The sequence below is a fragment of the Pogoniulus pusillus genome, chromosome 4, assembly GCF_015220805.1.
Source record: "Pogoniulus pusillus isolate bPogPus1 chromosome 4, bPogPus1.pri, whole genome shotgun sequence".
In the NCBI taxonomy this organism is placed as follows: domain Eukaryota; kingdom Metazoa; phylum Chordata; class Aves; order Piciformes; family Lybiidae; genus Pogoniulus; species Pogoniulus pusillus.
In genome coordinates, this window is record NC_087267.1 from 47,830,551 (window position 1) to 47,858,094 (window position 27,544).

Sequence of the window (27,544 nt, forward strand, 5' to 3'; positions counted from 1 at the left end):
GGCTTGGTGCCAACCTCACAGGCTTGGTGCTAACTGCTCAGAGGTGGTTGCAGGGTGGTGAAGGTGTTCAGCTTGACTCTGGTGTCCTGCCACCCTTCCTCCCAGCTTGAGTTTGTCCCCATAGGCAAGGGAAGGTCTCTGCCCAGGGGTCCACCACGGGAGGGGCTTGGAGGCAGCTCTGGAGGTCTCAAAACACTCCTGGCTGAGCTTGGAGACAGCTCTGGAGGTCTCAAACCACTCCTGGCTGAGCTTGGAGACAGCTCTGGAGGTCTCAAACCACTCCTGACTGAGCTTGGAGACAGCTCTGGAGGTCTCTACTCAAACCAGTTCTGGCTGAGCCTGGGGCAGCTCTGGAGGCCCCTGCTGAGGGGCCTGCTGGCACAGGTTGTCCAGGGTCTCATAGAATGAGAGAAGAGCTGGAAGAGACCTCAGGGCTCATAGGTGATGTTCTACCATGCCAGGCTCCCTTCTCCAGATGCTGATAAGCTCTGGTGGGTGGCACCTGGTGGTGGTGGGACCCAATGGTGATGGTACTTGGTGGTGACAGGACCTAGTGATGGTGGCACCTGGTGGTGGTGGCATCTGCTGCTGCTGGTGGTGTCTGCTGCTGGTGCTGGTGTCTGCTGGTGGTGCTGGTGTCTGCTACTGCTGTTGGTGGTGGTGTCTGCTGGTGGTGGTGGTAGTGGTGGTATCAGGAGCAGTGTGGGCAGCAGGACAAGGGAGGTTCTGAGAGCAGGGCAGCAAGGCTGGGGAGGGGCCTGGAGCAGAGCCCTGTGAGGAGAGGCTGAGGGAGCTGGGGGGGTGCAGCCTGCAGCAGAGGAGGCTCAGGGCAGAGCTCATTGCTGCCTGCAGCTGCCTGCAGGGAGGCTGTAGCCAGGTGGGGTTGGGCTCTGCTGCCAGGCAAGCAGCAACAGAAGAAGGGGCCAGAGGCTGAAGCTGTGCCAGGGCAGGTCTAGGCTGGATGTTGTTAGGAAGTTGTTGTCAGAGAGAGTGATTGGCATTGGAATGGGCTGCCCAGGGAGGTGGTGGAGTGGCTGTGCCTGGAGGTGTTGCAGCCAAGCCTGGCTGGGGCACTGAGTGCCATGGTCTGGGTGCTTGGCCAGAGCAGGGCAGGGCTGGGTGAGCTTGGGGGGCTCTGCCAACCTGCTCGAGTGTGTGGTTCTCTGATCTGCTAGTGGTGGAGGTGGCAGGGTGGGGTGGGTGGCAGCTGGTGGTGGTGGGTGGTGGCAGTGGCAGCTGCCGCAGGGGTAGCAGGAGGTGCTGCTGCTCGCTGCTGGTAGCTGTGGGTCTGCTGCCGCACGGAGCCCCCCGGGAGCTGGGTTAGCCCCCGCTGAGCCCCTGCCGGCCCTTGCTGTGTTGCAGTTCTGCCAGCCCAGCGGCTGGCAGCTGTTCCCCGAGATGAACCCGCCCAGCTTCTTCGTGGCCGTGCTGACCGACATCAACTCCGAGCGCCACTACTGCGCCTGCTTCACCTTCTGGGAGCCGCTGGACAGCAGCCAGGTACCGGCAGCCCCTGCCCACCCTCAGCTCTGCCCGAGGCCCCTGCCCACCCTCAGCTCTGCCCGAGGCCCCTGCCCACCCTCAGCTCTGCCCGAGGCTCCTGCCCACCCTCAGCTGTGCCTGAGGCTCCTGCCCACCCTCAGCTCTGCCCGAGGCTCCTGCCCACCCTCAGCTGTGCCCGAGGCCCCTGCCCACCCTCAGCTCTGCCCGAGGCCCCTGCCCACCCTCAGCTCTGCCCGAGGCCCCTGCCCACCCTCAGCTGTGCCCGAGGCCCCTGCCCACCCTCAGCTCTGCCCGAGGCCCCTGCCCACCCTCAGCTGTGCCCGAGGCTCCTGCCCACCCTCAGCTCTGCCCGAGGCCCCTGCCCACCCTCAGCTCTGCCCGAGGCCCCTGCCCACCCTCAGCTGTGCCTGAGGCTCCTGCCCACCTTCAGCTGTGCCTGAGGCTCCTGCCCACCTTCAGCTGTGCCTGAGGCTCCTGCCCACCTTCAGCTGTGCCTGAGGCCCCTGCCCACCTTCAGCTGTGCCTGAGGCCCCTGCCCACCTTCAGCTGTGCCTGAGGCTCCTGCCCACCTTCAGCTGTGCTGGTGGCTCCTGCTCAAGCAGAGTGGGCCCTGGCACCAGAGGCTTGGGAGAGGGAAGAGCAGCCTCTGCCACCCCTTAAGCTGTGCAGGAGACTCCTGGCCCAAAGGGAGTCTGCAGCTTCTTTGGAGCCACTCTGTGGCTGTTGGGCTGCAGTCAGCCAAGGCCTCCGTGGCAGGGTGGGAAGGAGCTGTGGAGCTCCTGCAGTCCCCAGGAGGGTCACCCCCAGCAGGCTGCCCAGGGTCAGAGTGGTGAGGTGGGTTTGGAAGCGCTGCAGAGGAGGCTCCACAGCCTCTTTGGGCTCCACCACCCTCAAAGCCAACAAAGTTCTCCTGAGGGAACCACCTCAGCATCTTCCCAGCCCCCACTGGACACTCCCCTGTAGCTCCCAATCTCTCCAGGGCTGGGGAGCACAGAGCTTTTGGTAACCCTGCCACCTGCTGTCTCCCCAGGCTCAAAGCCACCCCAGGAATGGTGGGGAGGAGGAAGAGGAGGAAGCATCATCTCCTGTTCAGCCCACGCAGCTCTTTGCTCCCAAGAGCTTGGTGCTGGTGTCGCGCCTGGACCACGCGGAGGTGTTCAGGGTGAGTGCAGAGGCTGCTGGGGCAGGGGAGCAGGACCCTGCTCACAGAGGAGACCTAAAGGGCTGCAGCTCTCCCCACAGCCTCCTGGCGCTGCAGGAGGCCTTTTCTGCTTGTCTCATCACTTGGGAGAAGACCTTGGGCTGGGCCCAGAGAGTGGTGCTGAATGGTGCCACACCCAGCTGGCAGCTGGCACCAGTGCTGTGCCCCAGGGGTCAGTGCTGGGCACAGGCCTGGTCAGTGTCTTCATTGCTGATCTGGAGCAGGGCACTGAGTCCAGCAGCAGTGAGTTTGCAGCTGGCACCAAGCTAGGAGCAGTGTGGAGCTGTGGGAGGGTAGCAGAGCCCTGCAGAGGGACCTGGCCAGGCTGCATGGGTGGGCAGAGGCCAAGGGGATGAGACTGAACAAGGCCCAGGGCAGGTTCTGCACTTTGGCCACAACAACCCCAAGCAGCACTTGGGGCTGGGGCCAGAGTGGCTGAGAGCAGGCAGGCAGAGAGGGCCCTGGGGGTGCTGGGGGAGAGGAGCTGAAGCTGAGGCAGCAGTGCCCAGGTGGGCAGCAGAGCCAATGGCATCCTGGGCTGGCTCAGGAGCAGTGTGGGCAGCAGGACAAGGGAGGTTCTTGTGCCCCTGTGCTGGGGCACTTAGTGCCATGGTCTGGGTGACTGGACAGGGCTGGGTGCTGGGCAGGGCTGGGTGAGCTTGGAGGGCTCTGCCCACCTGGTTTGAGTCCATGCTGGTTCCATGCTGGTTCAGTGATGACTCTGTGATAGTTCTGTGATGATCCATGCCCCCCTGGCTCCTCTCAGGAGCTGCAGAGAGGCAGAAGGTCTCCCTTCAGGCTCCTCTTCTCCAGGCTGAACCCCCTCCATGTCCCTCAGCTGCTCCTCATAGGTTGTCTGCAGACCCTTCTCCTGCTTCCCCAGACCCTTCCCCAGCTTTCTTGCTCTTCTCTGGACATGCTCCAGCCCCTTAATGTCCTTCTTGGGGTGAGTGGCCCAAAAGTGACCTCAGGATTCCATCTGTGGCCTCAGCAGTGCCCAGCCTGGGAGGGACAATGCCTGCCCTGCTGCTGGCCACACCAGTGCTGATCCGAGCCAGGCTGCTGGTGGCCCTCAGTCCCCTTTCCTCAGGAGCTGTGGTGGCTTCAGGTGGCACTGTGGGGGAGCAGCTTAGCCCAACCCACTCTTGGCGTGGTGCTGAAGCTCCAGGAGCGTGGTCAGAAGCTTTAGGTGGAACTCCAAGTGTTGGCTGCAGAACAGCCCCCCAAGGCCACAAGCAGCTGGAGGCCTTGACCCAGATTGTTCCTAGAGCAGCAGTGAGGAGCAGCCTGTTCCTGGGCACCTTCATCTCCTTCAGCCTTGGCTTCCTCAGGCCTGCTCCATTGTGTGGCTGGGTGAGGCCTGGCAGGGTGTGGGCTGGCAAGGTGACAACCTGGCACCACCTCTGAGGTGTCCTCAGCTCCATGGCAGGGTAGGACTCCCTCCATCCAGAGGAGGAATCCCAACAGCGTTCCCAGTGCCTGGTGGAACCGCAGAGTGGTTTGGGTTGGAGATCAGAGCTCAGGGAGCCCAACCCTTGCCCCAGCCCTGCCAGGGCACCTCCAAACCATGGCCCTCAGCACTGCACCTTCACTGCTCTGAACCCCCTCCTGGGGTGGGGACTCCAGCACTGTGCTGGATAACCTTTGACAGCCCTTTCCATGAGGCTCTTGTCCCTCATGTCACACCTGAACCTCTCCTGAGGCAACCAGAGGCTATTTCTTCTTGTCCTGTCCCTTAGGAGAAGACCTTGGTGCCCACCTCCCTCCAGCCTTTCAGGCAGCTGTAGAGATCCAGGTCTCCCCTCAGCCTCCTTTCCTCCAGGCCCCTCAGCTGCTCCTCACAAGTTCTCCAGATCCTTCTGCTTCTCCTCCAGACTCTCCACCACCTTCCCTGCCTGCTTTGGTTCCCACCACACCTTCAGCTCCCTGAGCTTCCTGCTCATTTTCCACCTGGGTGGTTTCTGAGGAACAAGGAGTCCCAAGGGCCCTCCAGCTTGGACCTTCTGCTCCTTGGCTCTGTGCCCTCTTGGCTCTGACACACACCCAGAAAGGTCTCTCTGTGTGCCCAGGTCTCCCTGTGGGGCTCTGCAGCAGCCAATGCCTCCAGCTCAGGACCACCAAAGCTCAGATCGTGGCAAGGCTTGACCAGCCACCAGCCTTCTCCTGAATGAACCCCTTGGCTCCCAGTGTCTGCCTGGTGCTGCTCTTGCTCCCCATGCTCTGGTTGATGGGGCAGGGCTGGTTGCTAGGTTGGGCTGGATGAGCTGAGTCTGTGACTCCTCACAGGGCTGTGCTCCAGGCCCCTCCCCAGCCTTGCTGCCCTGCTCCAAACACCTTCCAGCACCTCAGCATCTCTCTGCAATGGAGGAGCCCAGAACTGGACACAGCACTGCAGGGGTGGCCTGAGCAGTGCTGAGCACAGGGGCACAAGAACCTCCCTTGTCCTGCTGCCCACACTGCTCCTGAGCCAGCCCAGGATGCCATTGGCTCTGCTGCCCACCTGGGCACTGCTGCCTCCTCTGCAGCTCCTCTCTGCCAGTACCCTCAGGGCCCTCTCTGCCTGGCTGCTCTCAGCTGCTCTGGCCCCAGCCAGGATGCCACTGGGATGTTCTTGGCCAGCTGTGGGGGGGAAGTGGTTCTCCTGGAGTGCAGTTTTTGAGCAGCTCGATGCACCTCTGCCTCGTGGGAAGGGGCTGGGGAAGTGCAGCTCTTCTCAGCCACCCCTGCAGAGGGGTTTGGAGCCTTCTCCATGCTGCCTCTGCCGAGCTGCAGCCCAGGGGACATGTGTGGTGGGACCAGTGGTGGGGTGAGGAGGTGCTGGAAGCAGGCTGAGCGAGGCTGAAGATGCCATCCCTGCTGCCAAGGACTTGGTGTGAGAGGTCCGAGGGAGAGGACCTCAAGCACTTGCAGCCAAGAGTTGGCTGTCACAGGGTGTGTGCTGGCTGGAGAGGAGCCCTGGTTGCCTCTCCACGTGCTTGCTGCTGTCTACCCTGGTGCTCAGCTGGGTCCCTGTTGTCCTCTCCAGAACAGCCTGGGCTTGATCTACACCATCTACGTGGATGGCATGAGCGTGGCCCTGGAGAGCGTCGTGGGCAACCTCCTGACCTGCACCATCCCCATCACTGGAGGGGCTCAGGTGGGTCACCAGCCCCTGCTCTCCTTCCTCCCTGTGCTCCTGTCTCCTCAGCAGCTCCACCAGGAGCAGGGTGGACTTTTGGAGCTCCAGCAGAAGCAGGTTGGGCTTTTCCTCCTGCCTCTTTAGCAGCTCCACCAGGAGCAGGTTGGACTTTTCCTCCTGCCTCTTTAGTAGCTCCAGCAGAAGCAGGTTGGACTTTTCCTCCTGCCTCTTTAGCAGCTCCAGCAGAAGCAGGTTGGACTTTTCCTCCTGCCTCTTTAGCAGCTCCACCAGGAGCAGGTTGGACTTTTCCTCCTGCCTCTTTAGTAGCTCCAGCAGAAGCAGGTTGGACTTTTCCTCCTGCCTCTTTAGCAGCTCCAGCAGAAGCAGGTTGGACTTTTCCTCCTGCCTCTTTAGCAGCTCCAGCAGAAGCAGGTTGGACTTTTCCTCCTACTTCCTTAACAGCTCCAGCAGAAGCAGGTTGGACTTTTCCTCCTGCCTCTTTAGCAGCTCCACCAGGAGCAGGTTGGACTTTTCCTCCTGCCTCTTTAGCAGCTCCACCAGGAGCAGGTTGGACTTTTCCTCCTGCCTCTTTAGCAGCTCCACCAGAAGCAGGTTGGACTTTTTCTCCTGCCTCTCCAGCAGCTCCAGCAGAAGCAGGCTGGACTTTTGCTCCACTGGATCCTGTGCTGGGATGACCTGGATGAGGCTGGTTGGACTGGTGGGCAGGGTCTGGTTGGTGGAGCTGCCAGTGGAGGACCTACTCCAGCGCAGAGCTGCTGGCGAGGTGCAGGTGGCACCTTCTCAAGTGCTTGAGAGTAGAAGCCTGTGTGGCTTGGAGCTGCTCAACCCCCAGCTGAGTTGAGATGCTGCTGCTTGGCTTGGCTGTGGCTCGCCCTGCCCAGGCAGCATGGCCTTGGCTCCTTGGTCCTTCCAGGGGAGGCCTCAGGGTGGCTTGGCCACCCCTGGCTTTGCCTGGCCACCGCCCACAGAGCCGCGCAAACGGTGGCCGTGGGCTCTTGGTCGTTGCTGCTTCAAGGAGGTCTTGTTCCTCCACTCAGCCCTGTCTGGAGAGCTGCTCCACAGCCAAGTGGGCAAGGGGAGGAGGCAGCTCGTGGGCTCTTGGCCAGGCAAGGCCCAGATGAGCCTCGGAGCTGAGCGTTTGCCATGTGAGCAGCTTGGAGCTCCCCTCAGAGCCCTGCCTTGGCTGGCTGCTCGGAGGGACAGGGCTGAGGAGCAGCAGCCTTGCTCGTACCCAGGGCTGAAGCCATCCAAGATGACCCTCCTGGTACCCTCCCCCCACAGCCATGTGTTCCTCCAGCAGAGATTCTCCTGCTCCAGGAGGTCCCAGCTGGGCTCTGTCTGGCTCATGGGCAGCAGCAGATGGGTAAGGTAAGGTTGATTGAAGCTGACCTGGAGATGAAAGAGCAGGAGGGAGAGCCCAGCTGGACCTTCTGGCAGGAGGGGTTTGGAGGTAGCAGCCCTGGAGCTCTTCTGCCATGGCAGCTCCTGGAATGTAGCCATGGCCATGGAGTGGTCTCCTGCAGTGGCTTCAGCTGAGCCTCACCTCCCCCAGCCAAAAGCTGCTGAGTTCCCTCAGAGCTGAGCAGAGGATCCTTGGTGAGCCTGGGACAGCCATGCAGGTCCCTGCTGACAGGGAAATCCTGGAACCATGGATGGGTTGGGTTGGAAAGGACCTTCAGAGGTCACCCAGCCCAACCCCCCTGCAGTCAGCAGGGACATCTGCAGCTGGAGCAGGCTGCTCAGAGCCCCCAACAGCCTGACCTGGGATGGTTCCAGGGATGAGGCTTCTCCCACCTCTGTGGGCAGTGTGGCCAAGGCCTCACCACCCTCATGATGAAGAGCATCTTCTCTCTTCTAAATGTCCCTCTTTTGGTCCAAGCCATCAGCCCTTCTGCTGTCCCAGCAGGCCCTGCTCCAAAGTCTGTCCCCTGTTCTCTTCTGTGACCTGAAAGGCCACCAGAAGGTCTCCCTGGAGCCTTCTCCAGGCTGTAGAACCTCAACTCTCAGCCTGTCCTCACCCAGAGGGGCTGCAGCCTGTCAGAGGAGAAGGACTCTCCCCCCACTGCAGCCCCACATGCCAAGGGCAGGCTGCTGCCCTCAGCCCAGCCATCTGTGGAGGCTTCTTGGGTGGCTGCTTTCTGCTGGTGGCCCTTGGGCTGCCCTCACGGCCCACTCTGGCTGGGTTTGGTGCTTGCTCTGGTGCTGCAGATGCTGGGAGGGTGCTTGCAGGAGAGGGCTGGCTGCCAGCCACACCTGGGTCCTCCAGAGGAGAAGACAGGGTGCTGCCCACACCCAGTCCAGGCCAAGCCTCCCAGATCTGCTCTGGGTGAGGGCCATAATGGTCCTGTGGCTCCTGACTGGATCCAGCCACCTCCGTCTGGCTCCGCCGTGGTGTTGCCCTCTCCAGTTCCTGTAGCTCACCAAGCAGAGCTTTCTGGCACTGTCACCACCACCTCCCAGCTCCTGCAGGACCAGCCTGGGCTGTGGCAAGCTGTGGTGTGCTCCAGGGAGGCCAATGTTGGTGGCCCCTTCCTTCCTCTGCTTTCCTCCTCCTCCTCCTTCTGCTGCGTCCCAACGCCCTCTCCAGCGCTGTGGCCATGTGCTTGTGCTCGCTGTGTGTGTCGAGTGCTTGTCCTCACCCTGAGCCCTGGGCCCTCCTTGGCCTGGGTTGGTGTCCCCATGTCCTCCTTGTCCTGCTGGCCTGGTGTCCTTCTAACTGACTGTGCTGTCTCTGTCTGTCTCCACCTCAGCCTGACCTGGAGGACGAAGCAGCGGTACGCAGACCTCTCCTCTCCTCAACTCGGGGTGGTGGTTCCTCCTCAGCTTCTCCCTCTAATGCTTCTCCAGGGGGGGGCACACGTGGTGGCCTGGGGCAGGGCACCCCTGCAGGGTGTGTGTGTGGCACTGGTGGGCAGCAGGGAGTCAGGGAACCGTGGAATCAAAGAGTGGTGTTTGGTTGGGTAAGGCCTTGAAGGCCATGGAAGCGTCAAGGTTGGAAGAGACCCCCAGGATCATCAGTCCAGTGCCACCATGCCCACTGCCCCATCAACCCACCCTCACCATGCCTGCCCAAACAGGGCCCTCAGCACCACAGCCCCAAGGCTTGGAAACCTTTCCTGGGATGGGGACTGCCCTCAAGGGGCAGGAATTCTTCCTCGTGTCCAACATGGGGTGAACTCCCCTGGGGCAGCTTGAGGTCAGGACCATGCACACCAGCACTGGGTCCAGCCACAGCTTTTGCTGCTGCCTGGGAGAATAGGCCAGCGTGGGGAGGTGGTGGAGGCCAGGCTGGAGGAGGCTCTGGGCAGCCTGCTCTGGGGTAGGTTGGAACTGGCTGATCCTTGGGGTCCCTTCCAGCCCTGACTGATTCTAGGAGTCTGTGTAGTCTACCTGGACTTCAGCAAGGCCCTTGACACTGGCCCCATCCCAGTAGAGCTCCATCCCAGTAGAGCTCCTTCCCAGTTTATCTCTATCCCATTTTATCTCCATCCCAGTACAGCTCCATCCCAGTATATCTCTGTCCCAGAACTGGTACTTTGTGGCTGGAGGCTGCCTGGGCTGCAGCTAAGCCTTTGGCACCTCTGCCACAAGCAGCTCCTGGCCTGGGCAGAGTCCCTCTGCTGTGGGTCAGGAACTGGCTGCAGGGCTGGGCCCAGAGAGTGGTGCTGAATGGTGCCACACCCAGCTGGCAGCTGGCACCCATGCTGTGCCCCAGGGGTCAGTGCTGGGCACAGGCCTGGTCAGTGTCTTCATTGCTGATCTGGAGCAGGGCACTGAGTCCAGCAGCAGTGAGTGTGCAGCTGGCACCAAGCTAGGAGCAGTGTGGAGCTGTGGGAGGGTAGCAGAGCCCTGCAGAGGGACCTGGCCAGGCTGCATGGGTGGGCAGAGGCCAAGGGGATGAGACTGAACAAGGCCCAGGGCAGGTTCTGCACTTTGGCCACAACAACCCCAAGCAGCACTTGGGGCTGGGGCCAGAGTGGCTGAGAGCAGCCAGGCAGAGAGGGCCCTGGGGGTGCTGGGGGAGAGGAGCTGAAGCTGAGGCAGCAGTGCCCAGGTGGGCAGCAGAGCCAATGGCATCCTGGGCTGTGTCAGGAGCAGTGTGGGCAGCAGGACAAGGGAGGTTCTTGTGCCCACCCCTGTGCTCAGCACTGCTCAGGCCACCCCTGGAGTGCTGTGTCCAGTTCTGGGCTGCTCCATTGCAGAGAGCTGTTGAGGTGCTGGAAGGTGTTTGGAGCAGGGCAGCAAGGCTGGGGAGGGGCCTGGAGCAGAGCCCTGTGAGGAGAGGCTGAGGGAGCTGGGGGGGGTGCAGCCTGCAGCAGAGGAGGCTCAGGGCAGAGCTCATTGCTGCCTGCAGCTGCCTGCAGGGAGGCTGTAGCCAGGTGGGGTTGGGCTCTGCTGCCAGGCAAGCAGCAACAGAAGAAGGGGCCAGAGGCTGAAGCTGTGCCAGGGCAGGTCTAGGCTGGATGTTGTTAGGAAGTTGTTGTCAGAGAGAGTGATTGGCACTGGAATGGGCTGCCCAGGGAGGTGGTGGAGTCTCTGTGGCTGGAGGTGTTGCAGCCAAGCCTGGCTGGGGCACTGAGTGCCATGGTCTGGGTGCTTGGGCAGGGCTGGGCTGGTGCTAGGCAGGGCTGGGTGAGCTTGGAGGGCTCTGCCAACCTGGTTATAGAAATTAGAAGCATAGTGGAAGCCTTTAGGTTGGAGCAGACCTTTGTGGACCATGGAGTCCCTTTGCCCAGCAGGGCACCACCAAACCGTGGCCCTCAGCACCACTTCTCCACTGCTTTGGAAGCCCTCCAGGGTTGGGGTCTCCAGGGAGCATCTTCCAGGCTTTAAGGATGGAGGTTCCATGCTTGTGCTGTTGGCACCTCCTGGGGCTTGAGAAGATGTGGTGGAAGGTCAGGTCAGGGCTGCTGCCTGGTGGCAGCCTGGAGGAGGTTGTCATAGAGGCCTGGCCTGAAGGGACCTTCCATGCTCATGCAGTCCAACCCCCCTGTGCCTGTCAGGGACATCTGCAGCTGGAGCAGGTCCCTCAGAGCCCCAGGAACCTGACCTGGAATGGTTCCAGGGATGAGACATTTCTGGTCCTGCTGGTGTGGCTTTAAGCTGGGAGGTGGGTTGGTGATGAGACCACTGCTGCAGAGCTGAGGGTCCCCTGGAGACCCCCCTGAAGGAGGGTCCATGATCTGGGTCACCCATCTGCTTCTGCTCCAGCCCTTATGGTGGCCTGCAGGAGGGTGGGGACCTGTGGGTTTCTCTGGGCCACTTAGGTCTTGGAGATGTCAGCTGCTGCCTTGGCACCTTGGCCTGCAGGAGAGGCACCACGGAGGTGTTGCCTCCTGCTGCCTGGTCCTGGAGAGCCCTGGCACCTACATGCAGGTCCTGAGCTCCACAGCCACCTTCTGCCAGCTGTTGAGGAGCTGGCTCTGCTGGCTGGGCCTGCTGCAAGGTCTCCTTCCCCCTTGCAGCCCATGGTGGCAGCCAGGCACTTCTTGGGTGTTGCTGCAGGGTCCTCTAATTGCTCCTGGCATCTCTAGGGACACCTCAGAGGGTTCCCTGATGGCACCAGGGTTGTGCTGGGGTCACAGCCACCTTCTGCCAGCCCTTCAGGAGCTGGCTGTGCTGGCTGGACCTGCTGGTGTTGCTGCAAGGTCCCCTTCTTGCTCCTGGCATCTCTAGGGACACCCTAGAGGGTTCCCTGATGGCACCAGGGTTGTGCTGGGGTCACAGCCACCTTCTGCCAGCCCTTCAGGAGCTGGCTGTGCTGGCTGGACCTGCTGGAAGGTCTCCTTCCCCCCTGTAGCTCATGGTAGGTGTTGCTGCAAGGTCCTCTTCTTGCTCCTGGCACCTCCGTGGGTATCTCACAGAGTTCCCTGATGGCACCAGGGCTGTGCTGAGGTCACAAGCCCCTGAAGGCTGTGGGCTTTGGGTTGCCAGCAGGCTGGCCTGCGTGCCCGGGTGGCTGCCTGCCCTGGCGGCCAGCTGCTGAGGAGCTCTTTTGTCTTGCAGAGGACCATCTGCCTGGGGGCGGGGGACAGGCAGGTCATCCAGACCCCCATCAACGACTCCCTGCCCGTCAGCAGCTGCAGCGTGGCCCTGCTCTTCCGGCAGCTGGGTGAGACCTCGCACCTCCTCCTCCTCCCCACACCACCTCCTCCTCCTCCTCGCACCTCCATCTCCTCAATCTCCTGTACCAAATCCAGCCGGACAAGTTCTGCTTGGACTTCCCTCCACATCCCTTCTCACCACATTCCTCAGCTTGGCTGGCTCTGGGCCCTCTGCCAGCTGCAGCCACCTCAGACTGAGGCCTGCCCAGCTCCTGTGTTGCCCCAGGAGGGCAGCTGCCTGGCTGCTTGCCCCAGCCTGGTCATGGAAGTGTGGGTAGCTCTCCTGAGCAGCAGCCTGGGTGGGAGAAGCTGTGCCCAGAGGGGCTGCCCCAGCCTGGGTGGGAGAAGCTGTGCCCAGAGGGGCTGCCCCTGCTTGAGGGACACCAGAAGTTCCCCCGAGCTGCTGAAGGTCCCTCAGGAGAGAGGCTTCCTTGGGAGACCACTCACCTGGGTGGCTCCAGAGTGGCTTTTTGGGCCTGTTGTGCAGAAGCCTGGCACAGTGGGGTGGGAAGGGACCTCTGGAGATCATCCAGTCTACAGTAAGGTCACCCAGGTGGGTCTGGAAGCTCTCCAGAGAAGGAGACTCCACAACCTCTCTGGGTAGCCTTCTCCAGGGCTCCACCAGCCTCAAGGCTGAGATGTTTCTCCTCTTGATCCAGTGGAACCTCTGATGGTGAGAAGGTCTCCCCAGAGCCACCTTCTCTCCAGGCTGAGCAAACTCCCTTCTCTCAGCCTTGGATCCCAACCTTTGGCTCGTCTTTGTGGCCCTTTTCTGGGCCTTCTCCAGCCTTGTCCACCTCTTCCTGCAAGAGCCTCAGAGTCAGTGTGTTTCTCCTGGTGGAACCTCCTAGGTTGCAGTTTGTGCCCATTGCCCTTTGACCTGTCCCTGGCCACCACTGACAAAGAGTTGAGCCTCCTCTTCATGCCCTCCACCCTTCAGCTCTCGCTGAGCACTGGGCAGATCCCCTCTCAGGCTGCTCTTCTCCAGCCTCCGCAGCCTCTCTCAGGGACGCTTCAGTCCCACCAGCATCTTACCAAAGGTGGAGATGCAGCCCGGGGACCCAGCTGGGGCGGGGCTGAGTGGTCCCTGGAGGGGTGGCAAGAGGAGAAGCTTCCCTGCTGAGGGCTGCTGCCTGCCCCCAGGCATCACCAACGTGCTGCACCTCTTCTGCGCGGCGCTGACGGAGCACAAGATCCTCTTCCTCTCCAGCAGCTACCAGCGGCTGACCGACGCCTGCCGCGCGCTCCTGGCGCTCATGTTCCCCCTCAAGTACAGGTGAGGGAGCAGCTCCACAGCCCCACACCCTCCTCAGCAGCACTCACAGCCTCCTGCTTTGCTTGCTGGTCCAACTGGAAGGTCGCTGTGTTGGCACTGAGGGCTAGGAAGGAGGTGGCCCACAGGTGTTGGTTCTGCTGAGAGAGCCTTTCTTGGCGTGGAGGAGACCTTAAAGGTCCTCTGGTCCAACCTCCTACCCTGGGCAGGAACCTCTGCAGCTGGAGCAGGTTGCTCAGAGCTGCTTCAGACAGCCTGGCTCGGAGCCTTCCCTGAAGTGTGGAAGCACAGAATGGGTTGGGTTGGAAGGGACCTCTAAGGTGATGGAGTCCAACAGCTGACTGCCAGGGCACCACCAACCCATGGCCCTCAGCACCACAGCTCTACAGCTGTGAAACCCTTCCAGGGATGGGGACCTCACAACTGCCCTGGGCAGCATGGGCCTGGCCTTGACAGCCCTTAAGGGGCAGAAATACTTCCTCATGGCCAACCTGAACCTCCCCTGGGGCAATCCGAGGCCATTTCCACTTGTGCCATCACTTAGGAGATGACCTGGATGCCCTCCTGGCTCCAAGGTCCTTGCAGGGAGCTGTAGAGCACCAGAAGGTCTCTCCTCAGCCTCCTTTTCTCCAGGCTCAACAGCCCCAGATCCCTCATTGCTCCTCACAAGTTCTCCAGACCCTTCCCCTCCTTCTCCAGAGCCTTCCCTGGCCTCCTTGCCCACGTTCAGTGTCCCCAGGCCCTCAGACTCCTTGCAGAGTTGTAGGACATGAAGCACCTGAAGGGCTGAGAGGGGCAGGAGGAAGCTGCCTCACTGGAGATGTGGTCAGCCAGAAGCTCTGGAGCTGGAGGCTGAGCTCCACTGCCTGCAGTGATGCTGTGCTCTTGGTTGCAGCTTCACCTACGTGCCCATCTTGCCTGCACAGCTGCTGGAGGTCCTGAGCACTCCAACACCTTTCATCATCGGGGTCCACTCCATCTTCCAGTCAGAGACTCAGGAGCTGGTGAGATGCCATGAAGCCCATGCCATGGGCACGGGAGAGAGGGGCAGAGGGGCAGAGGGTTCTCATGGAACCATGATGTGGGTTGGGTTGGAAGTGACCTTGAAGATCACCTGGTCTCAACCTCCTGCCATAGCCATGGACACCTTTCCTTAGACCAGGAGGCTCAAGGCCTTGTCCAGCCTAGCCTTGACATCTCCAGGGAGGGGGCAGGTGGTTCAGAGAGCAGCAAACCCTGTCCTGGAGGCACCCATGGCAGGTGCCTGCTGAGCAAGGCTGTGTGCTGCTCCTGCCAGGCTGGCCTGCCTCTGCCATCTTCAGGGCAGGGAGTGGTGGGGTGGTGTGAGAGCTTCTGCTCGTGAAGTGCTTGGCTTTGGTGGCAGTGGGCAAGAGCAGGTAACTGCTGAGGGAGGGCAAGAGTGCTCCTAGAGGATCCCAGCACCCCAGCGTGGTGCAGTGGGAAAGGACCTCTGGAGATCATCCAGCCCAACCCCACTGCTCCAGCGAGGCTACCCACAGCAGCTTCTCCAGGGTCACAGTGTCCAGGTGGATTTGGAATCTCTCCAGATAAAGACTCCACAGCCTCTCTGGGCAGCCTGCTCCAGGGCTCCACCACCACCAAACTGCTCCTGCTGGACCCTCCTGGGTTCCAGTTTGTGCCCAGTGTCCCCTGTCCTATCCCTGGCCAGCAATGAGAAGAGATGAGCCTTGTCCTCTTCATGACCTTCATCCTTTAGCTCTTGCTGAGCACGGAGCTGCTCTGCTCTCAGGCTGCTCTTCCCCAGGCTCAGCAGCCTTGGGTCCCTCAACTGCCCCTCACAGAGATGCTCCAAGCCCACCAGCATCTTCTCGACCTCCAGGGGACTGTCTGCAGCAGCTCCTTGGTGTAGTTCCACAGGTGGAGAGGACAGAGGCACTGCTCCCAGGCTTTCCTCTCCTGAGCAGCATGGCAGGTGCTGGGGAGGTGCTGGGTGGCTTGGCCTGGGCTCATGCCTGTGCTGCCCTGCAGCTGGACGTGGTCATCGCGGATCTGGATGGGGGCACCGTCAGCGTCCCCGAGTGCGTCCACATCTCCCTGCTGCCCGAGCCGCTGCTGCAGCAGACGCGGGAAGCCCTCTCCATGGTGAGTGCCTCAGCTTCTCCTTGGCTGCAGGGTGTGGGCACCTTGGGAAGGGCCCAGCTTGGCCAGGGAAGCTGGGAAGGGAGCAGCAGGTCCATAGCCCAGCGTCTTGTTGGCCATCCTACAGACCCACCAAAAGGCTTTGCTTGGAGGACGCCTTTGAGCTCATCCAATTCCAACCTTGGGTCACTGTGGGAGCTGCCCTCAAATGTCCCTACCCATTCCACTCTCCAGAGCTGTCCTGCTCTGAGGTTGCTCTCCTGAGGAGATTTGGTCTCTCTGTTGCACCTCAGCACCTTCATGAACTGAAGGAAGCCTGCCCAAGCAGGACACAGCTGGGGCAGCCAGGGAGGAGATGCTCCCTGCAGCCCCTCCCTTGCCACCATGAGATGCTCCCTGCAGCCCCTCCCTTGCCACCATGAGATGCTCCCTGCAGCCCCTTCCTTCCCACCATGAGATGCTCCCTGCAGCCCCTTCCTTCCCACCATGAGATGCTCCCTGCAGCCCCTTCCTTCCCACCATGAGATGCTCCTTGCAGCCCCTCCCTTCCCACCATGAGATGCTCCTTGCAGCCCCTCCCTTCCCACCATGAGATGCTCCCTGCAGCCCCTTCCTTCCCACCGTGAGCTGCTCCATCCTACCTCTCCCTTCCCACCATGAGCTGCTCCATCCAAGCCCTTCCTTCCCACCGTGAGATGCTCCCTGCAACCTCCTCCCACCATGACCTTTAAGCTCATCAAGTCCAAGCCTTGCCCCAGCACTGCCAGGACACCACCAGCCTGTGGCTCTCAGCACTACATCTCCACAGCTCTGAAACCTCTCCAGAGGTGGAGACTTTACAGCTGCCTTGAGCAGCCTGGGCCAGGCTTGGACAACCCTTTCCATGAAGAGCTTGGCCCTCATGTCCAACCTAAACCATGGAGTGGGCTGCTCCCTCCCTGCAGATTCAAACTGGATGTTAGGAAGTTCTTTGCAGTGAGGGTGGTGAGACACTGGCACAGGTTGAGGGTGGTGAGACCCTGGCACAGGTTGCCCAGGGAGGTTGTGGAGCACAGAATCACCCAATGTGATCTTTGATCACATTGGGTGATTCTGTGCTCCACAACCTCCCTGGAGGTGTTCAAGGCCAGGTTGGATGAGGCCTTGAGCAACCTCTTCTAGTAGGAGGTGTCCCTGCCTGTGGCAAGGGGATTGGAAGTGGCTGAGCTTTGAGGTCCCTTCCAACATAAAGCATTCTGTGATAAACCACTCCTGGCACAAAAAAATGTGTCAGAGGAGACCTTTCCTGGTCCCCATTGTCTCTGGTGGAGCTGGAGGGGGTGTTCCTCTGCCCAAGGTTTCTGGGAACCGTGGTTGGCTCCAAGCCCTGGAGCAGGAAGCAGCTGCAGCTCTGGAGATGTTCCCAGAGGACCCTTCCGGCCACCTGGGAACGTGCCCAAGGACCCTGGTGCCAAACAAACGCTGCAGAACTTGGCTGCTGCTCCTCAGCTTTGGGCAGGGGGAGGGGTTGGTTCTGTCCTAGCCTCCTTCCCACCGCCCTCAGCCCACTGAGATGTCCCCTGTGGTCCACACATGAGGCTTCAGGAGGTAAAATGTCAGAGCTTGAGGCTCTCCTTGCACCGAAGAGTGTTGTCTGCTCTCTGGTGGTGGTTCCTGCTCGGTGGGTTTGCTTCTGAGCACCTCAGACCTTCTCTGTGGGTGCTGGTGGGACTCTGGGGAGTCTCCAGTGTGGTGAGGGGTGGAAAAGGATCTCTGAAGCTCATCCAGTCCAACCTCAAGCAGGGACACCCACAGCAGCTTGCCCAGGGTCACAGTGGCCAGGTGGGGTTGGAAGTTCTCCAGAGAAGGAGACTCCATAACTTGTCTGGGCAGCCTGCTGCAGGGCTCCAGCACCCTCGCAGCCAGCAACCTTCTCCTGGTGGAACCTGCTGAGTTCAGTCCCCTCCGCAGCTTCCCAGCCTCCCCTGGCTTCTCGCCAGTAGCTCCCAGTCCCTCTTCAACTGGTAGCCAGGAACTGGAGGCAGGACTCCAGATGTGGCCTCAGGAAGGCAAGGTTGAGGAGGAGAACCTTCATGGAGCTGCTGGCCACACTCCTCCTCACGCTCTGCACACCACCGCTGCACCGCTGCACCTCTGCCCTCAGCACAGCGCAGCAGCGCTCCTGTCTGCCCGGCCCTGGGGCTGTCCTTGGGCCACCTCCTCACTGCCCTCTGTGTCTTCCCCACCAGGTCCTGGACCCGGAGCTGGAGGTGGCCGACCTGGCCTTCCCCCCCTCCACCATCTCTGCCTCTTCTCTCAAGATGCAGGTGGGTGGCACCAAGAGGAGATGGGCACCTGCCGGGGGGCCCTGCTGGACACCACAGCTATGGCCACGCTATGACCGTGCAGTGACCACACTGTGACCATGCAGTGACCATGCTGTGACCATGCAGTGACCACACTGTGACCATGCAGTGACCATGCTGTCACTGTGCTGTGACCATGCAGTGACCACACTGTGACCATGCAGTGACCATGCTGTCACTGTGCTGTGACCATGCAGTGACCACACTGTGACCATGCAGTGACCATGCAGTGACCACACTGTGACCATGCAGTGACCACACTGTGACCATGCAGTGACCATGCTGTCACTGTGCTGTGACCATGCAGTGACCACACTGTGACCATGCAGTGACCATGCTGTCACTGTGCTGTGACCATGCAGTGACCACACTGTGACCATGCAGTGACCGTGCAGTCATTGTGCTGTGACCATGCAGTGACCACACTGTGACCATGCAGTGACCATGCTGTCACTGTGCTGTGACCATGCAGTGACCACACTGTGACCATGCAGTGACCATGCTGTCACTGTGCTGTGACCATGCAGTGACCACACTGTGACCATGCAGTGACCGTGCAGTCATTGTGCTGTGACCATGCAGTGACCACACTGTGACCATGCAGTGACCATGCTGTCACTGTGCTGTGACCATGCAGTGACCACACTGTGACCATGCTGTGACCATGCTGTCACTGTGCTGTGACCATGCAGTGACCACACTGTGACCATGCAGTGACCACACTGTGACCATGCAGTGACCGTGCAGTCATTGTGCTGTGACCATGCAGTGACCATGCTGTCACTGTGCTGTGACCATGCAGTGACCACACTGTGACCATGCAGTGACCATGCTGTCACTGTGCTGTGACCATGCAGTGACCACACTGTGACCATGCAGTGACCATGCAGTCACTGTGCTGCGACCATGCAGCAACCACACTGTGACCATGCTGTGACCGTGCTGTGACCATGCAGTGACTGTGCTGTGACCACACTGTGACCATGTTACAGCCTCACTATGACTGTGCTGTGACCATGTCATGACCATGCTATGACCACACTGTGACCATACAGTGACCACTCTGTGACCACACTGTGACTATGCAGTGACCATGTCATGACCATGCTATGGCCACGCTGTGGCCATGCAGTGAGCACGCTGTGACCATACAGTGACCACTCTGTGATCACACTGTGACTATGCAGTGACCATGCTGTGACCATGCTGTGACCACACTGTGGCCATGCAGTGAGCACGCTGTGCCCTCCTTGGCAGGACAAGGAGATCCGAGCTGTCTTCCTGCGCCTGTTTGCTCAGCTGCTGCAGGGCTACCGCTGGTGCCTGCACATCATCCGCATCCACCCCGAGCCTGTCATTCGCTTCCACAAGGTGAGCACCTCCCGTGGCCACGCTCCAGCTGCTGCTCCAGCCTGTCCCTGGGGATCAGCTCTGGCATTTGGGAGGGTGGAGCTTGGGGTGAGCTGATCACGAAGAGTTTTGCCTCCACACAGCCGTGCCCAGAAGCTAGGTCAGTGCTTCCTGCAACTGACCTCTCTTGACGTCTTCTTCCTGGTCTGTCTGCGTCCCTTGTTTGTTCTTGGCCATCTCAAGGTCTTGTGGGTGAAGCTGTGCTTCCTTTTTTATACCCAGCTGTGATGGGATGCAGCTGGTGTCCACTCTGCCTCGTGTCAGGGACAATTTCAGGATCCTGGAAGGTGTCAGGAAGCCTTTGAGGCTCACTGAAGGTCTCAGGCAGCCTTTGAGGCTCACTGAAGGTCTCAGGCAGCCTTTGAGGCTCACTGAAGGAATCAAGCAGCCTTTGAGGCTCACTGAAGGTCTCAGGCAGCCTTTGAGGCTCACTGAAGGAATCAAGCAGCCTTTGAGGCTCACTGAAGGTCTCAGGCAGCCTTTGAGGCTCACTGAAGGTCTCAGGCAGCCTTTGAGGCTCACTGAAGGTCTCAGGCAGCCTTTGAGGCTCACTGAAGGTCTCAGGCAGCTTTTAAGCCTCACAGAAGATCTCAAGCGGCCTCTGAGGGTCACAGAAGGTCTCAGGCAGCCTTTGAGGAACAAGGAACAAGCAACAAGACAAGAGGAAATGGCCTCAAGTTGCACCAGGGGAGGTTTAGGTTGGATATGAGGAGAACCTCCTTGACTGAAAGGGTCCTCAAAGACTGGAACAGGCTGCCCAGGGAGGAGGTGGAGTCTCCATGCCTGGAGGGATTTCAGAGCCATGGAGATGTGGTGCTGAGGGCCATGGTTTGGCAGCAGCCTTGGTAGAGTCAGAGAATGCTTGTCCTGGATGGTCCTGAAGGTCAGGAAGGTTTTGATGACCTTGAAGATATCTTCCAACCAAACCGATTCTCTGGGCTGGTCCTTCCACCCCCTGGGCACCTGCTGCTTCTGCCGGGGGGGCAGATGGCAGGGCAGTGCTGGTGACCCTAGGCACCTTCTCTTCTTGCAGGCAGCCTTCCTGGGGCAGAGGGGGCTGACAGAAGATGACTTCCTCACCAAGGTGCTGGAGGGCATGGCCTTCGCCGGCTTCGTCACCGAGCGGGGAGCTCCCTACCGCTCCATCGACCTCTTCGATGAGGTAGGAGAGCAGCTGAGGGCTTCCCCCCTGCCCAGCCACCCCCAGGTGGCTCACTCTCAGCTCTCCCTGGAATCACAGAATCAGCCAGGGCTGGAAGGGACCCCAAGGAGCAGCCAGTGCCAACCCCCTGCCATGCCCAGGCACACCCTACCCTAGAGCAGGCTGCACACAGCCTCAGCCAGCCTGGCCTCAAACACCTCCAGCCATGGGGCCTCAACCACCTCCCTGGGCAACCCATTCCAGCCTCTCACCACTCTCCTGCTCAACAACTTCCTCCTCACCTCCAGCCTCACTCTCCCCACCTCCACCTTTGCTCCATTCCCCCGAGGCCTGCCACTCCCTCACAGCCTCAAAAGTCCCTCCCCAGCTTTTTTGGAGCCCCCTTCAGGTCCTGGCAGGCCACAAGAAGGTCCCCTGGGAGCCTCCTCTGCTGCAGCCTGCACAGCCCCAACTCTTTCAGGCTGTGCTCACAGCAGAGCTGCTGCAGCCTCTGAGCATCCTCCTGGCCCTGCTCTGGACACTCTCCAGCATCTCCACAGCCCTCTTGTCCCAGGGGCTCCAGAGCTGGATGCAGGACTCCAGCTGGGGTCTCAGCAGAGCAGAGCAGAGGGGCAGAATCCCCTCCCTGGCCCTGCTGGCCACACTTCTGTCACATCCCCTGGCCCTCAAGGGACCTACTGGGATGCCTTGGGACGTGAGATGGAGCTTGGGGTAGGGGAGGGGTGGTCAGGTCCTGCCCAGCTCCTCTCACCTGTGTCTTCTTCTCCCAGCTGGTGGCTTATGAAGTGAAGCGCATGAGGGCAGAAGAAGGCAACAAGCAGAAGGTCCTGAGGCACATCAGGGAGCTGGCAGAGAAGCTCTACAAAAACGTGAGTCCTGCAGAGCCAAGGGCAGGAGAAGAGAAGGGGCAGGGAGAGCTCCACCTGTCCAACCTCTCTAAGGACCAGTGGTCCTGGTGGCCCAGGTTACCCCAGGGGAGGTTCAGGTTGGCCATGAGGAACAATTTCTGCCCCTTGAGGGTTGTCCAGGGCTGGCCCATGCTGCCCAGTGCTGCAGTCCCCATCCCCAGAGGGGTTTGAAAGCTGTGGAGCTGTGGTGCTGAGGGCCATGGGGTGGTGGTGCCCTGGCAGTGCTGGGTTGATGGTTGGACTCCATGACCTCACAGGTCTTCCCCAGCCAAATCCATGCTGTGACTCACACAAGCCCAGCATGGTGGGGTGGGAAGGGACCTCTGGAGCCCACCCAGTCCAACCCTCCTGCTCCAGTAGGGGCACCCACAGCAGCTTGCACAGCATCACAGTGGCCAGGTGGGGTCAGAAGCTCTCCAGACAAGGAGGTTCCACAACCTCTGTGGGCAGCCTGCTGCAGGGTTCCACCACCCTCAGTGCCAACAAGTCACTCCTGCTGGAGCCTGCTGGGTTCCAGCTGGTGCCCTTTGTGCCCTTGTCCTGCCCCTGGGCACCACTGACAAGGGTCTGGCTCCATCCTCTTGGCCCCCACCCTTTGGCTCTTGCTGAGCACTGAGTAGATCCCTTCTCAGGCTGCTCTTCTGTCCCTGGGCACCACTAAGGTCTCTGCTCCTGTCCAACCCTCTGCTGACATCTGATGATGATTCCAGAAGTCTCTGAGCTGCTCCAGGAGCAGAATTCCTTGGATTCATAGCATTGGGCACCCCATGCCTTGTCCTTGTCCTCATTATTGGCCAACAAACCTCTTCTGAAATCACATCAGCTCTGCAGGACCTTCAGGCATCTCGAGATGGAGCTCCTGGATGGAGCTTTGCTCTCTTGCTATGTCTGGAGCCCAAACAAGTTGTCCTCACAGCTGCTGGGAGCAGAACATGTTTCCACTGCCTGGAAGCACTGTGACCACAGGGCTTTGGGTGCTGTAGATACCTCTGGCATAGAGATCTGGGCTGGGAGAGGGTTTGGGCCTCACAGCTGAAGACCTTGCTGGGGGCTTCTGGCCTGGGAGAGGACATGTGATGCCCTCAGGCCAGAGGAGAAGCTGTCTGTGGGACGTGGTTGGGTGTGCACTCGGAGGGGCTGGATTGGTGGTTGGGCTCCATGCAGAGGACTTTCCCAAGCCAAGCCATGCCTGGTTCCATGCCTGCAGGAGAACCCCTACCCGGCGGTGACCATGCACACGGTGAAGAAGCCCAAGGAAGGTCACCACCTGCGGGCCCAGCAGAAGCCTTTCCCCAGGCTGGACGAGGGCCTGGTGCAGTGGATCATCGACCAGGCCACTGCCAAGCTGCAGACAGCTCCTCCAGCTGTGAAGGCTGAGGTGAAGTGCATGGTGCCCTCGGGACCTCCCATCGGTAGGTGTGAGCAGAGAACCTGCCTCAGACGCCCCCAGGAGCAGCTGGAGCTCCTTTGCTGACCCTGGCATGCCCAAGGGGCCCAGTGAGCAGAGCTGGATGTGGGCAGTGCCACCAGCTTGGAGAAGCAGCAGCACTGTCCCCACCAGCTTCTGCTCCATGGAGTCTGTCAGCAGCAGGAGGGAATGGCTGGAGGCCCCACGGTGCTCCCCCAGCTGCAGCTGGAATGGAATGGAGTGGAATAGAATGTAGAGAATGGAATGGAATAGAATGGAGTGGAGTAGAATGGAGTAGAGTGGAGTAGAGTGGAATGGAGTAGAATGGAGTGGAGTGGAATGGGATAGAACAGAGTGGAGTGGAATAGAATGGAATGGAATAGAGTGAAATGGAATGGAATAAAATGGAGTGGAATGGAATGGAATAGAGTGAAATGGAATGGAATAAAATGGGGTGGAATGGAATGGAATAGAATAGAATGGAATGTAAAGGAATAGAGTAGAATAGAGTGGAGTGGAATGGAATAGAATGGAATAGAGTGGAGTGGAGTGGGAAGGAATGGAATAGAACAGAATGGAATAGAGTGGAATGGAATAGAATGCAATAGAATAGGAGTGGAATGGAACAGAATACATTGGATTGGAATGGAATAGAATGGACCAGGTTGGCAGAGCCCTCCAAGCTCACCCAGCCCATGGCACTAAGTGCCCCAGCCAGGCTTGGCTGCACCACCTCCAGGCACAGCCACTCCACCACCTCCCTGGGCAGCCCATTCCAATGCCAATCACTCTCTCTGACAACAGCTTCCTCCTGACAGCCAGCCTAGACCTGCCCTGGCACAGCTTGAGGCTGTGTCCCCTTCTTCTGTGGCTGGGTGCCTGGCAGCAGAGAGCTCACAGTATTCCTCTATCTAAAGACCCTGTGGTGTTCTTTCAGCTAAGGACCCTGTGAGGTTCCTCTAGCTGCAGATCCCTTGGTGTCCTTCCAGCTGGAGACCTCATAGCATCCTTCCACTCTGTAGTGTCCTTCCATCAATGAGATCTTGGAGCTCAGAGCCTTGCCCACATGGAGCAGGGGAGGGGACACCCATCCCATCCCACCCCACCCCAGGGTGAAGACCCCTCCCTGGTGGCCCCACCAAGTGCTTCTCTCCCCAGCTGCCATCATGGAGCGCAACGGCAACGCCATGGCCAACAGCGCCCGGCGCCTGGAGGTGGTCAGGAACTGCATCTCCTACGTCTTTGAGAACAAGATGTTGGAAGCCAAAAAGGTGAGAAGGTGACTCCTGAGGAGCTGGTGGCTGAGGGCGGGAGAGGAGAGGTTCTGGCTCTTGTTGGTGGCAGGGTGGAGAGGACAATCCCTGCCCATGCCCACGTGTCTGCCTGCCAGCTCCATGTCCTGATGTTGATGTGGTTCCCTCAACTGTTCCTCCTCCTTGTAGCTCTGGGCTTCTGGCTGCTCCCTGCTCCAGCTGCACTCTTGCTGTATCTCTTGGTTTTCTCCAGGGCCCTTCTGATGGAGGTGGCCAGGCTGGGGTCCTGTAGGGACCACCTGGGGTTTTGCTCTGGTGCCAGTGCAGATGACCCTCTGTAAAGAGCTTGGTGTCACCCAACACAGGTGGAGTGTGGAGCTCCTCCTGCACCTCCTGGCTGTGGGCTGCCCTTCAACTTGGATATCGTGGGATGGGATAGGTTGGGAAAGACCTTTGAGGTCATCGAGTCCAACCATCAACCCAGCACTGCCAGGGCACCACCAACCCATGGCCCTCAGCACCACAGCCCCACAGCTTTCAAACCCCTCCAGGGACTGGGACTCCACCACTGCCCTGGGCAGCCTGGGCCAGCCCTGGACAACCCTCAAGGGGCAGAAATTGTTCCTCATGGCAAACCTGAACCTCCCCTGGGGAAACTTGAGGCTGGTTCCTCCTGTCCTGACACTTGTTTCTTGGGAGAAGAGTCCAACCCCTACTGGCTCCAAGGTCCTTTCAGGGGGGTGCAGAGAGCCAGAAGGTTTCCCCTCAGCCTCCTTTTCTCTAGGCTCAACGACCCCTGGTCCCCCCGCTGCTGCTCCAGATCCTTCCTCAGCTTTAGTGCCCTTCTCTGCACCTATTCCAACCCCTCAGTGCCCTTCTTGGAGTGGGGGGCCCAGGACTGTCCCCTGGCTGTGGCCTCAGCAGTGCCCGGTCCATGGGGGCCGTGGCTGCGGCCGCCGCAGGGCTGCCGGCGCTGGGCGCGGAGCCGGTGCCGGTGCCGGTGCCGGTGCCGGTGCCTGAGCCGTGTCCCCGCTGTCCGTGCCGCAGCTGTTCCCGGCCGTGCTGCGGGCCATGAAGGGCCGAGCGGCTCGGCAGTGCCTGGCGCAGGAGCTGCACCTGCACGTCCAGCAGAACCGCGCCGTGCTGGACCACCAGCAGTTCGACTTCGTCATCCGCATGATGAACTGCTGCCTGCAGGTATGGCCGCGCCCCCCCCCCCCCCTGCGCCGCCGCCCGGCTGCGGGCCCGGAGCCACGCTCCCCGGGCTGCCTGCTGTCTCCTGCAGGACTGCACGGCCATGGACGAGCACGGCATCGCCGCGGCGCTGCTGCCGCTCGTCACCGCCTTCTGCCGGGTGAGCGCCCCCGGGGCCTGCGCGGGGGACACGGGCCGGGGGCTGAGACCCAGCGCTGCAGGGAGGCTGCCCCCTTGCTGCTTCTTGGAGGCTCTGTCCGGTGCCATCAGGGAGGCAGAGGATCACACAGCATCACAGGGTCACAGGTGTCAGGGGTTGGAAGGAACCAAGGGGAGCATCCAGTCCTGCCCCCCTGCCAGAGCAGGACCACACAATCCAGCTCAGGGCTCACAGAACACATCCAGACAGGCCTGGGAAGGCTCCAGAGAAGGAGACTCCACAGCCTCTCTGGGCAGCCTGTGCCAGGGCTCTGGGACCCTTACAATCAAGAAGTTGCCCTTGTGCTGAGCTGGAACCTCCTGTGCTGCAGCTTCCATCCATTGCTGCTTGTCCTGTCCCAGGGAGCAGTGAGCAGAGCCTGTCCCCCCCCCCCCGACCCCCAGCCCTCAGAGAGTTATTGATTAAATCCCTTCTCAGTCTTCCCCAGACTAAGCAGCCCCACACCCTCCCTGGGCAACCTGTGCCAGTGTCTCACCACCCTCACTACAAAGAACTCTTTCTAACATCCAGTTCCAGTCTCCCCTCTGCCAGTTCAAACCCATTCCTCCTCCTCCTCTTTGACCTTGTCCATAGTCCCTCCCCAGCCTCCTGTGGCCCCCTTCAGATCCTGGAAGGCCACTCTAAGGTCTCCTGGAAGCCTTCTCTTCTCCAGGCTGAAGAGCCTTCTTCCATCTTCCTCTCCCTCAGAAACTGAGCCCAGGCATCACCCAGTTTGCCTACAGCTGCGTGCAGGAGCATGTGGTGTGGACCAACATCCAGTTCTGGGAGGCCATGTTCTACTGCGACGTCCAGAACCACATCCGCGCCCTCTACCTGGACAGCGCCGAGGAGAGCCACCTGGAGGAGGTCAGGAGGGGGCAGCAGCACTGGGGGCCAGCAGCTGCAGCTCTCCACAGCCAGGCTGGATGGGAATTTGACCAGCCTGGTCTAGTGGAAGCTTTCCCTGCCCGTGGTGGGGTGGTTGGAACTGGATGATCTTTGAGGTCCCTTCCAAGCCAGCCTGTTCTCTGATGACCTAGTTCCAGCACCCCTGCCAGGAGCTGGGCAATGAAGGTCTTTGCCAACCTATGGAATCTAGGAAAGGGCCATGATGGTCCTGCCTGACAAACCTGGTGGCCTTCTATGGGCAGGTCACAACATGAATAGATAAGGGGGAAGCAACTGATGGCATTGAGCTGGGCCTGAGCAAGGCCTCTGACACTGTCCCACACCACAGCCTGGTCTCCAGGCTGGTGCCACATGGGTTGGATGGGTGGAGCAGGAGATGGGTAAAAAAGTAGCTTGATGGCTGCACCCAAAGAGTGGCTGCCAATGGCTCCATGGCCAAGTGGAGGCCAGGGGCAAGTGGAGTCCCTCTGGGACCAGTCTTGTTCAACATCTGTGTGTGCCATGGGCAGAGGCACTGAGTGCAGCCTCATCAAGGTTGCTGCCCACACCAAGCTGTGTGCTGCAGCAGCCAGGCTGAGGGCAGGGATCCAGCCAGAGGGACCTGGGCAGGCTGCAGAGGTGGACACAGGCCAACCTCAGGAGGTGCAACAGGGCCAAGGGCAAGGTCCTACAGCTGGGTGGAGGCAATGCCAAGCACCAATGCAGGCTGGGCAGTGCCAGGCTGGAGAGCAGCCCTGAGGAGAGGCACTTGGGGGTGCTGCTGGAGGAGAAGCTGAGCAGGAGCCAGCAGTGTGCACTTGCAGCCCAGAAAGCCAAGCAGAGCCTGGGCTGCAGCAGCAGCAGTGTGGCCAGCAGGGCCAGGGAGGGGATTCTGCCCCTCTGCTCTGCTCTGCTGAGACCCCAGCTGGAGTCCTGCATCCAGCTCTGGAGCCCCTGGGACAAGAGGGCTGTGGAGATGCTGGAGAGTGTCCAGAGCAGGGCCAGGAGGATGCTGAGAGGCTGCAGCAGCTCTGCTGTGAGCACAGACTGAAAGAGTTGGGGCTGTGCAGGCTGCAGCAGAGGAGGCTCCCAGGTGACCTTCTTGTGGCCTTCCAGGATTTGAAGTGGGCCACAAAAAATCTGGGGAGGGACTTTTGAGGCTGTGAGGGAGTGTCAGGAGTGGGGGGAATGGAGCAAAGGTGGAGGTGGGGAGAGTGAGGCTGAAGGTGAGGAGGAAGTTGTTGAGCAGGAGAGTGGTGAGAGGCTGGAATGGGTTGCCCAGGGAGGTGGTTGAGGCCCCATGGCTGGAGGTGTTTGAGGCCAGGCTGGCTGAGGCTGTGTGCAGCCTGCTCTAGGGTAGGGTGTCCCTGGGCATGGCAGGGGGTTGGCACTGTCTGCTCCTTGGGCTCCCTTCCAGCCCTGTCTGATTCTGTGAT

General features: G+C 60.4%; 1 protein-coding gene across 7 annotated transcripts in view; it reads left to right on the forward strand.

Moving 5' to 3' along the window:
• The window catches only part of SBF1 (SET binding factor 1), a 92,814-nt gene that overhangs the window by 37,286 nt on the left and 27,984 nt on the right, over positions 1-27,544 (forward strand). For 4 of the 7 annotated variants that reach the window (XM_064142810.1, XM_064142813.1, XM_064142814.1 and 1 more), the window contains exons 3-19: positions 1,363-1,500; positions 2,534-2,665; positions 5,730-5,835; positions 8,589-8,617; positions 11,850-11,955; positions 13,091-13,223; positions 14,116-14,224; positions 15,231-15,344; positions 17,570-17,647; positions 18,944-19,057; positions 20,130-20,258; positions 21,029-21,127; positions 22,374-22,578; positions 23,733-23,845; positions 24,875-25,024; positions 25,113-25,181; positions 25,929-26,087. In XM_064142810.1, coding sequence (XP_063998880.1) covers positions 1,363-1,500; positions 2,534-2,665; positions 5,730-5,835; positions 8,589-8,617; positions 11,850-11,955; positions 13,091-13,223; positions 14,116-14,224; positions 15,231-15,344; positions 17,570-17,647; positions 18,944-19,057; positions 20,130-20,258; positions 21,029-21,127; positions 22,374-22,578; positions 23,733-23,845; positions 24,875-25,024; positions 25,113-25,181; positions 25,929-26,087 — 1,983 coding nt within the window. Of the gene's footprint in view, positions 1-1,362; positions 1,501-2,533; positions 2,666-5,729; positions 5,841-8,588; positions 8,618-11,849; positions 11,956-13,090; positions 13,224-14,115; positions 14,225-15,230; positions 15,345-17,569; positions 17,648-18,943; positions 19,058-20,129; positions 20,259-21,028; positions 21,128-22,373; positions 22,579-23,732; positions 23,846-24,874; positions 25,025-25,112; positions 25,182-25,928; positions 26,088-27,544 lie in introns of all 7 variants that reach the window. The other 3 variants (XM_064142811.1, XM_064142816.1, XM_064142817.1) reach the window with 1 other exon arrangement.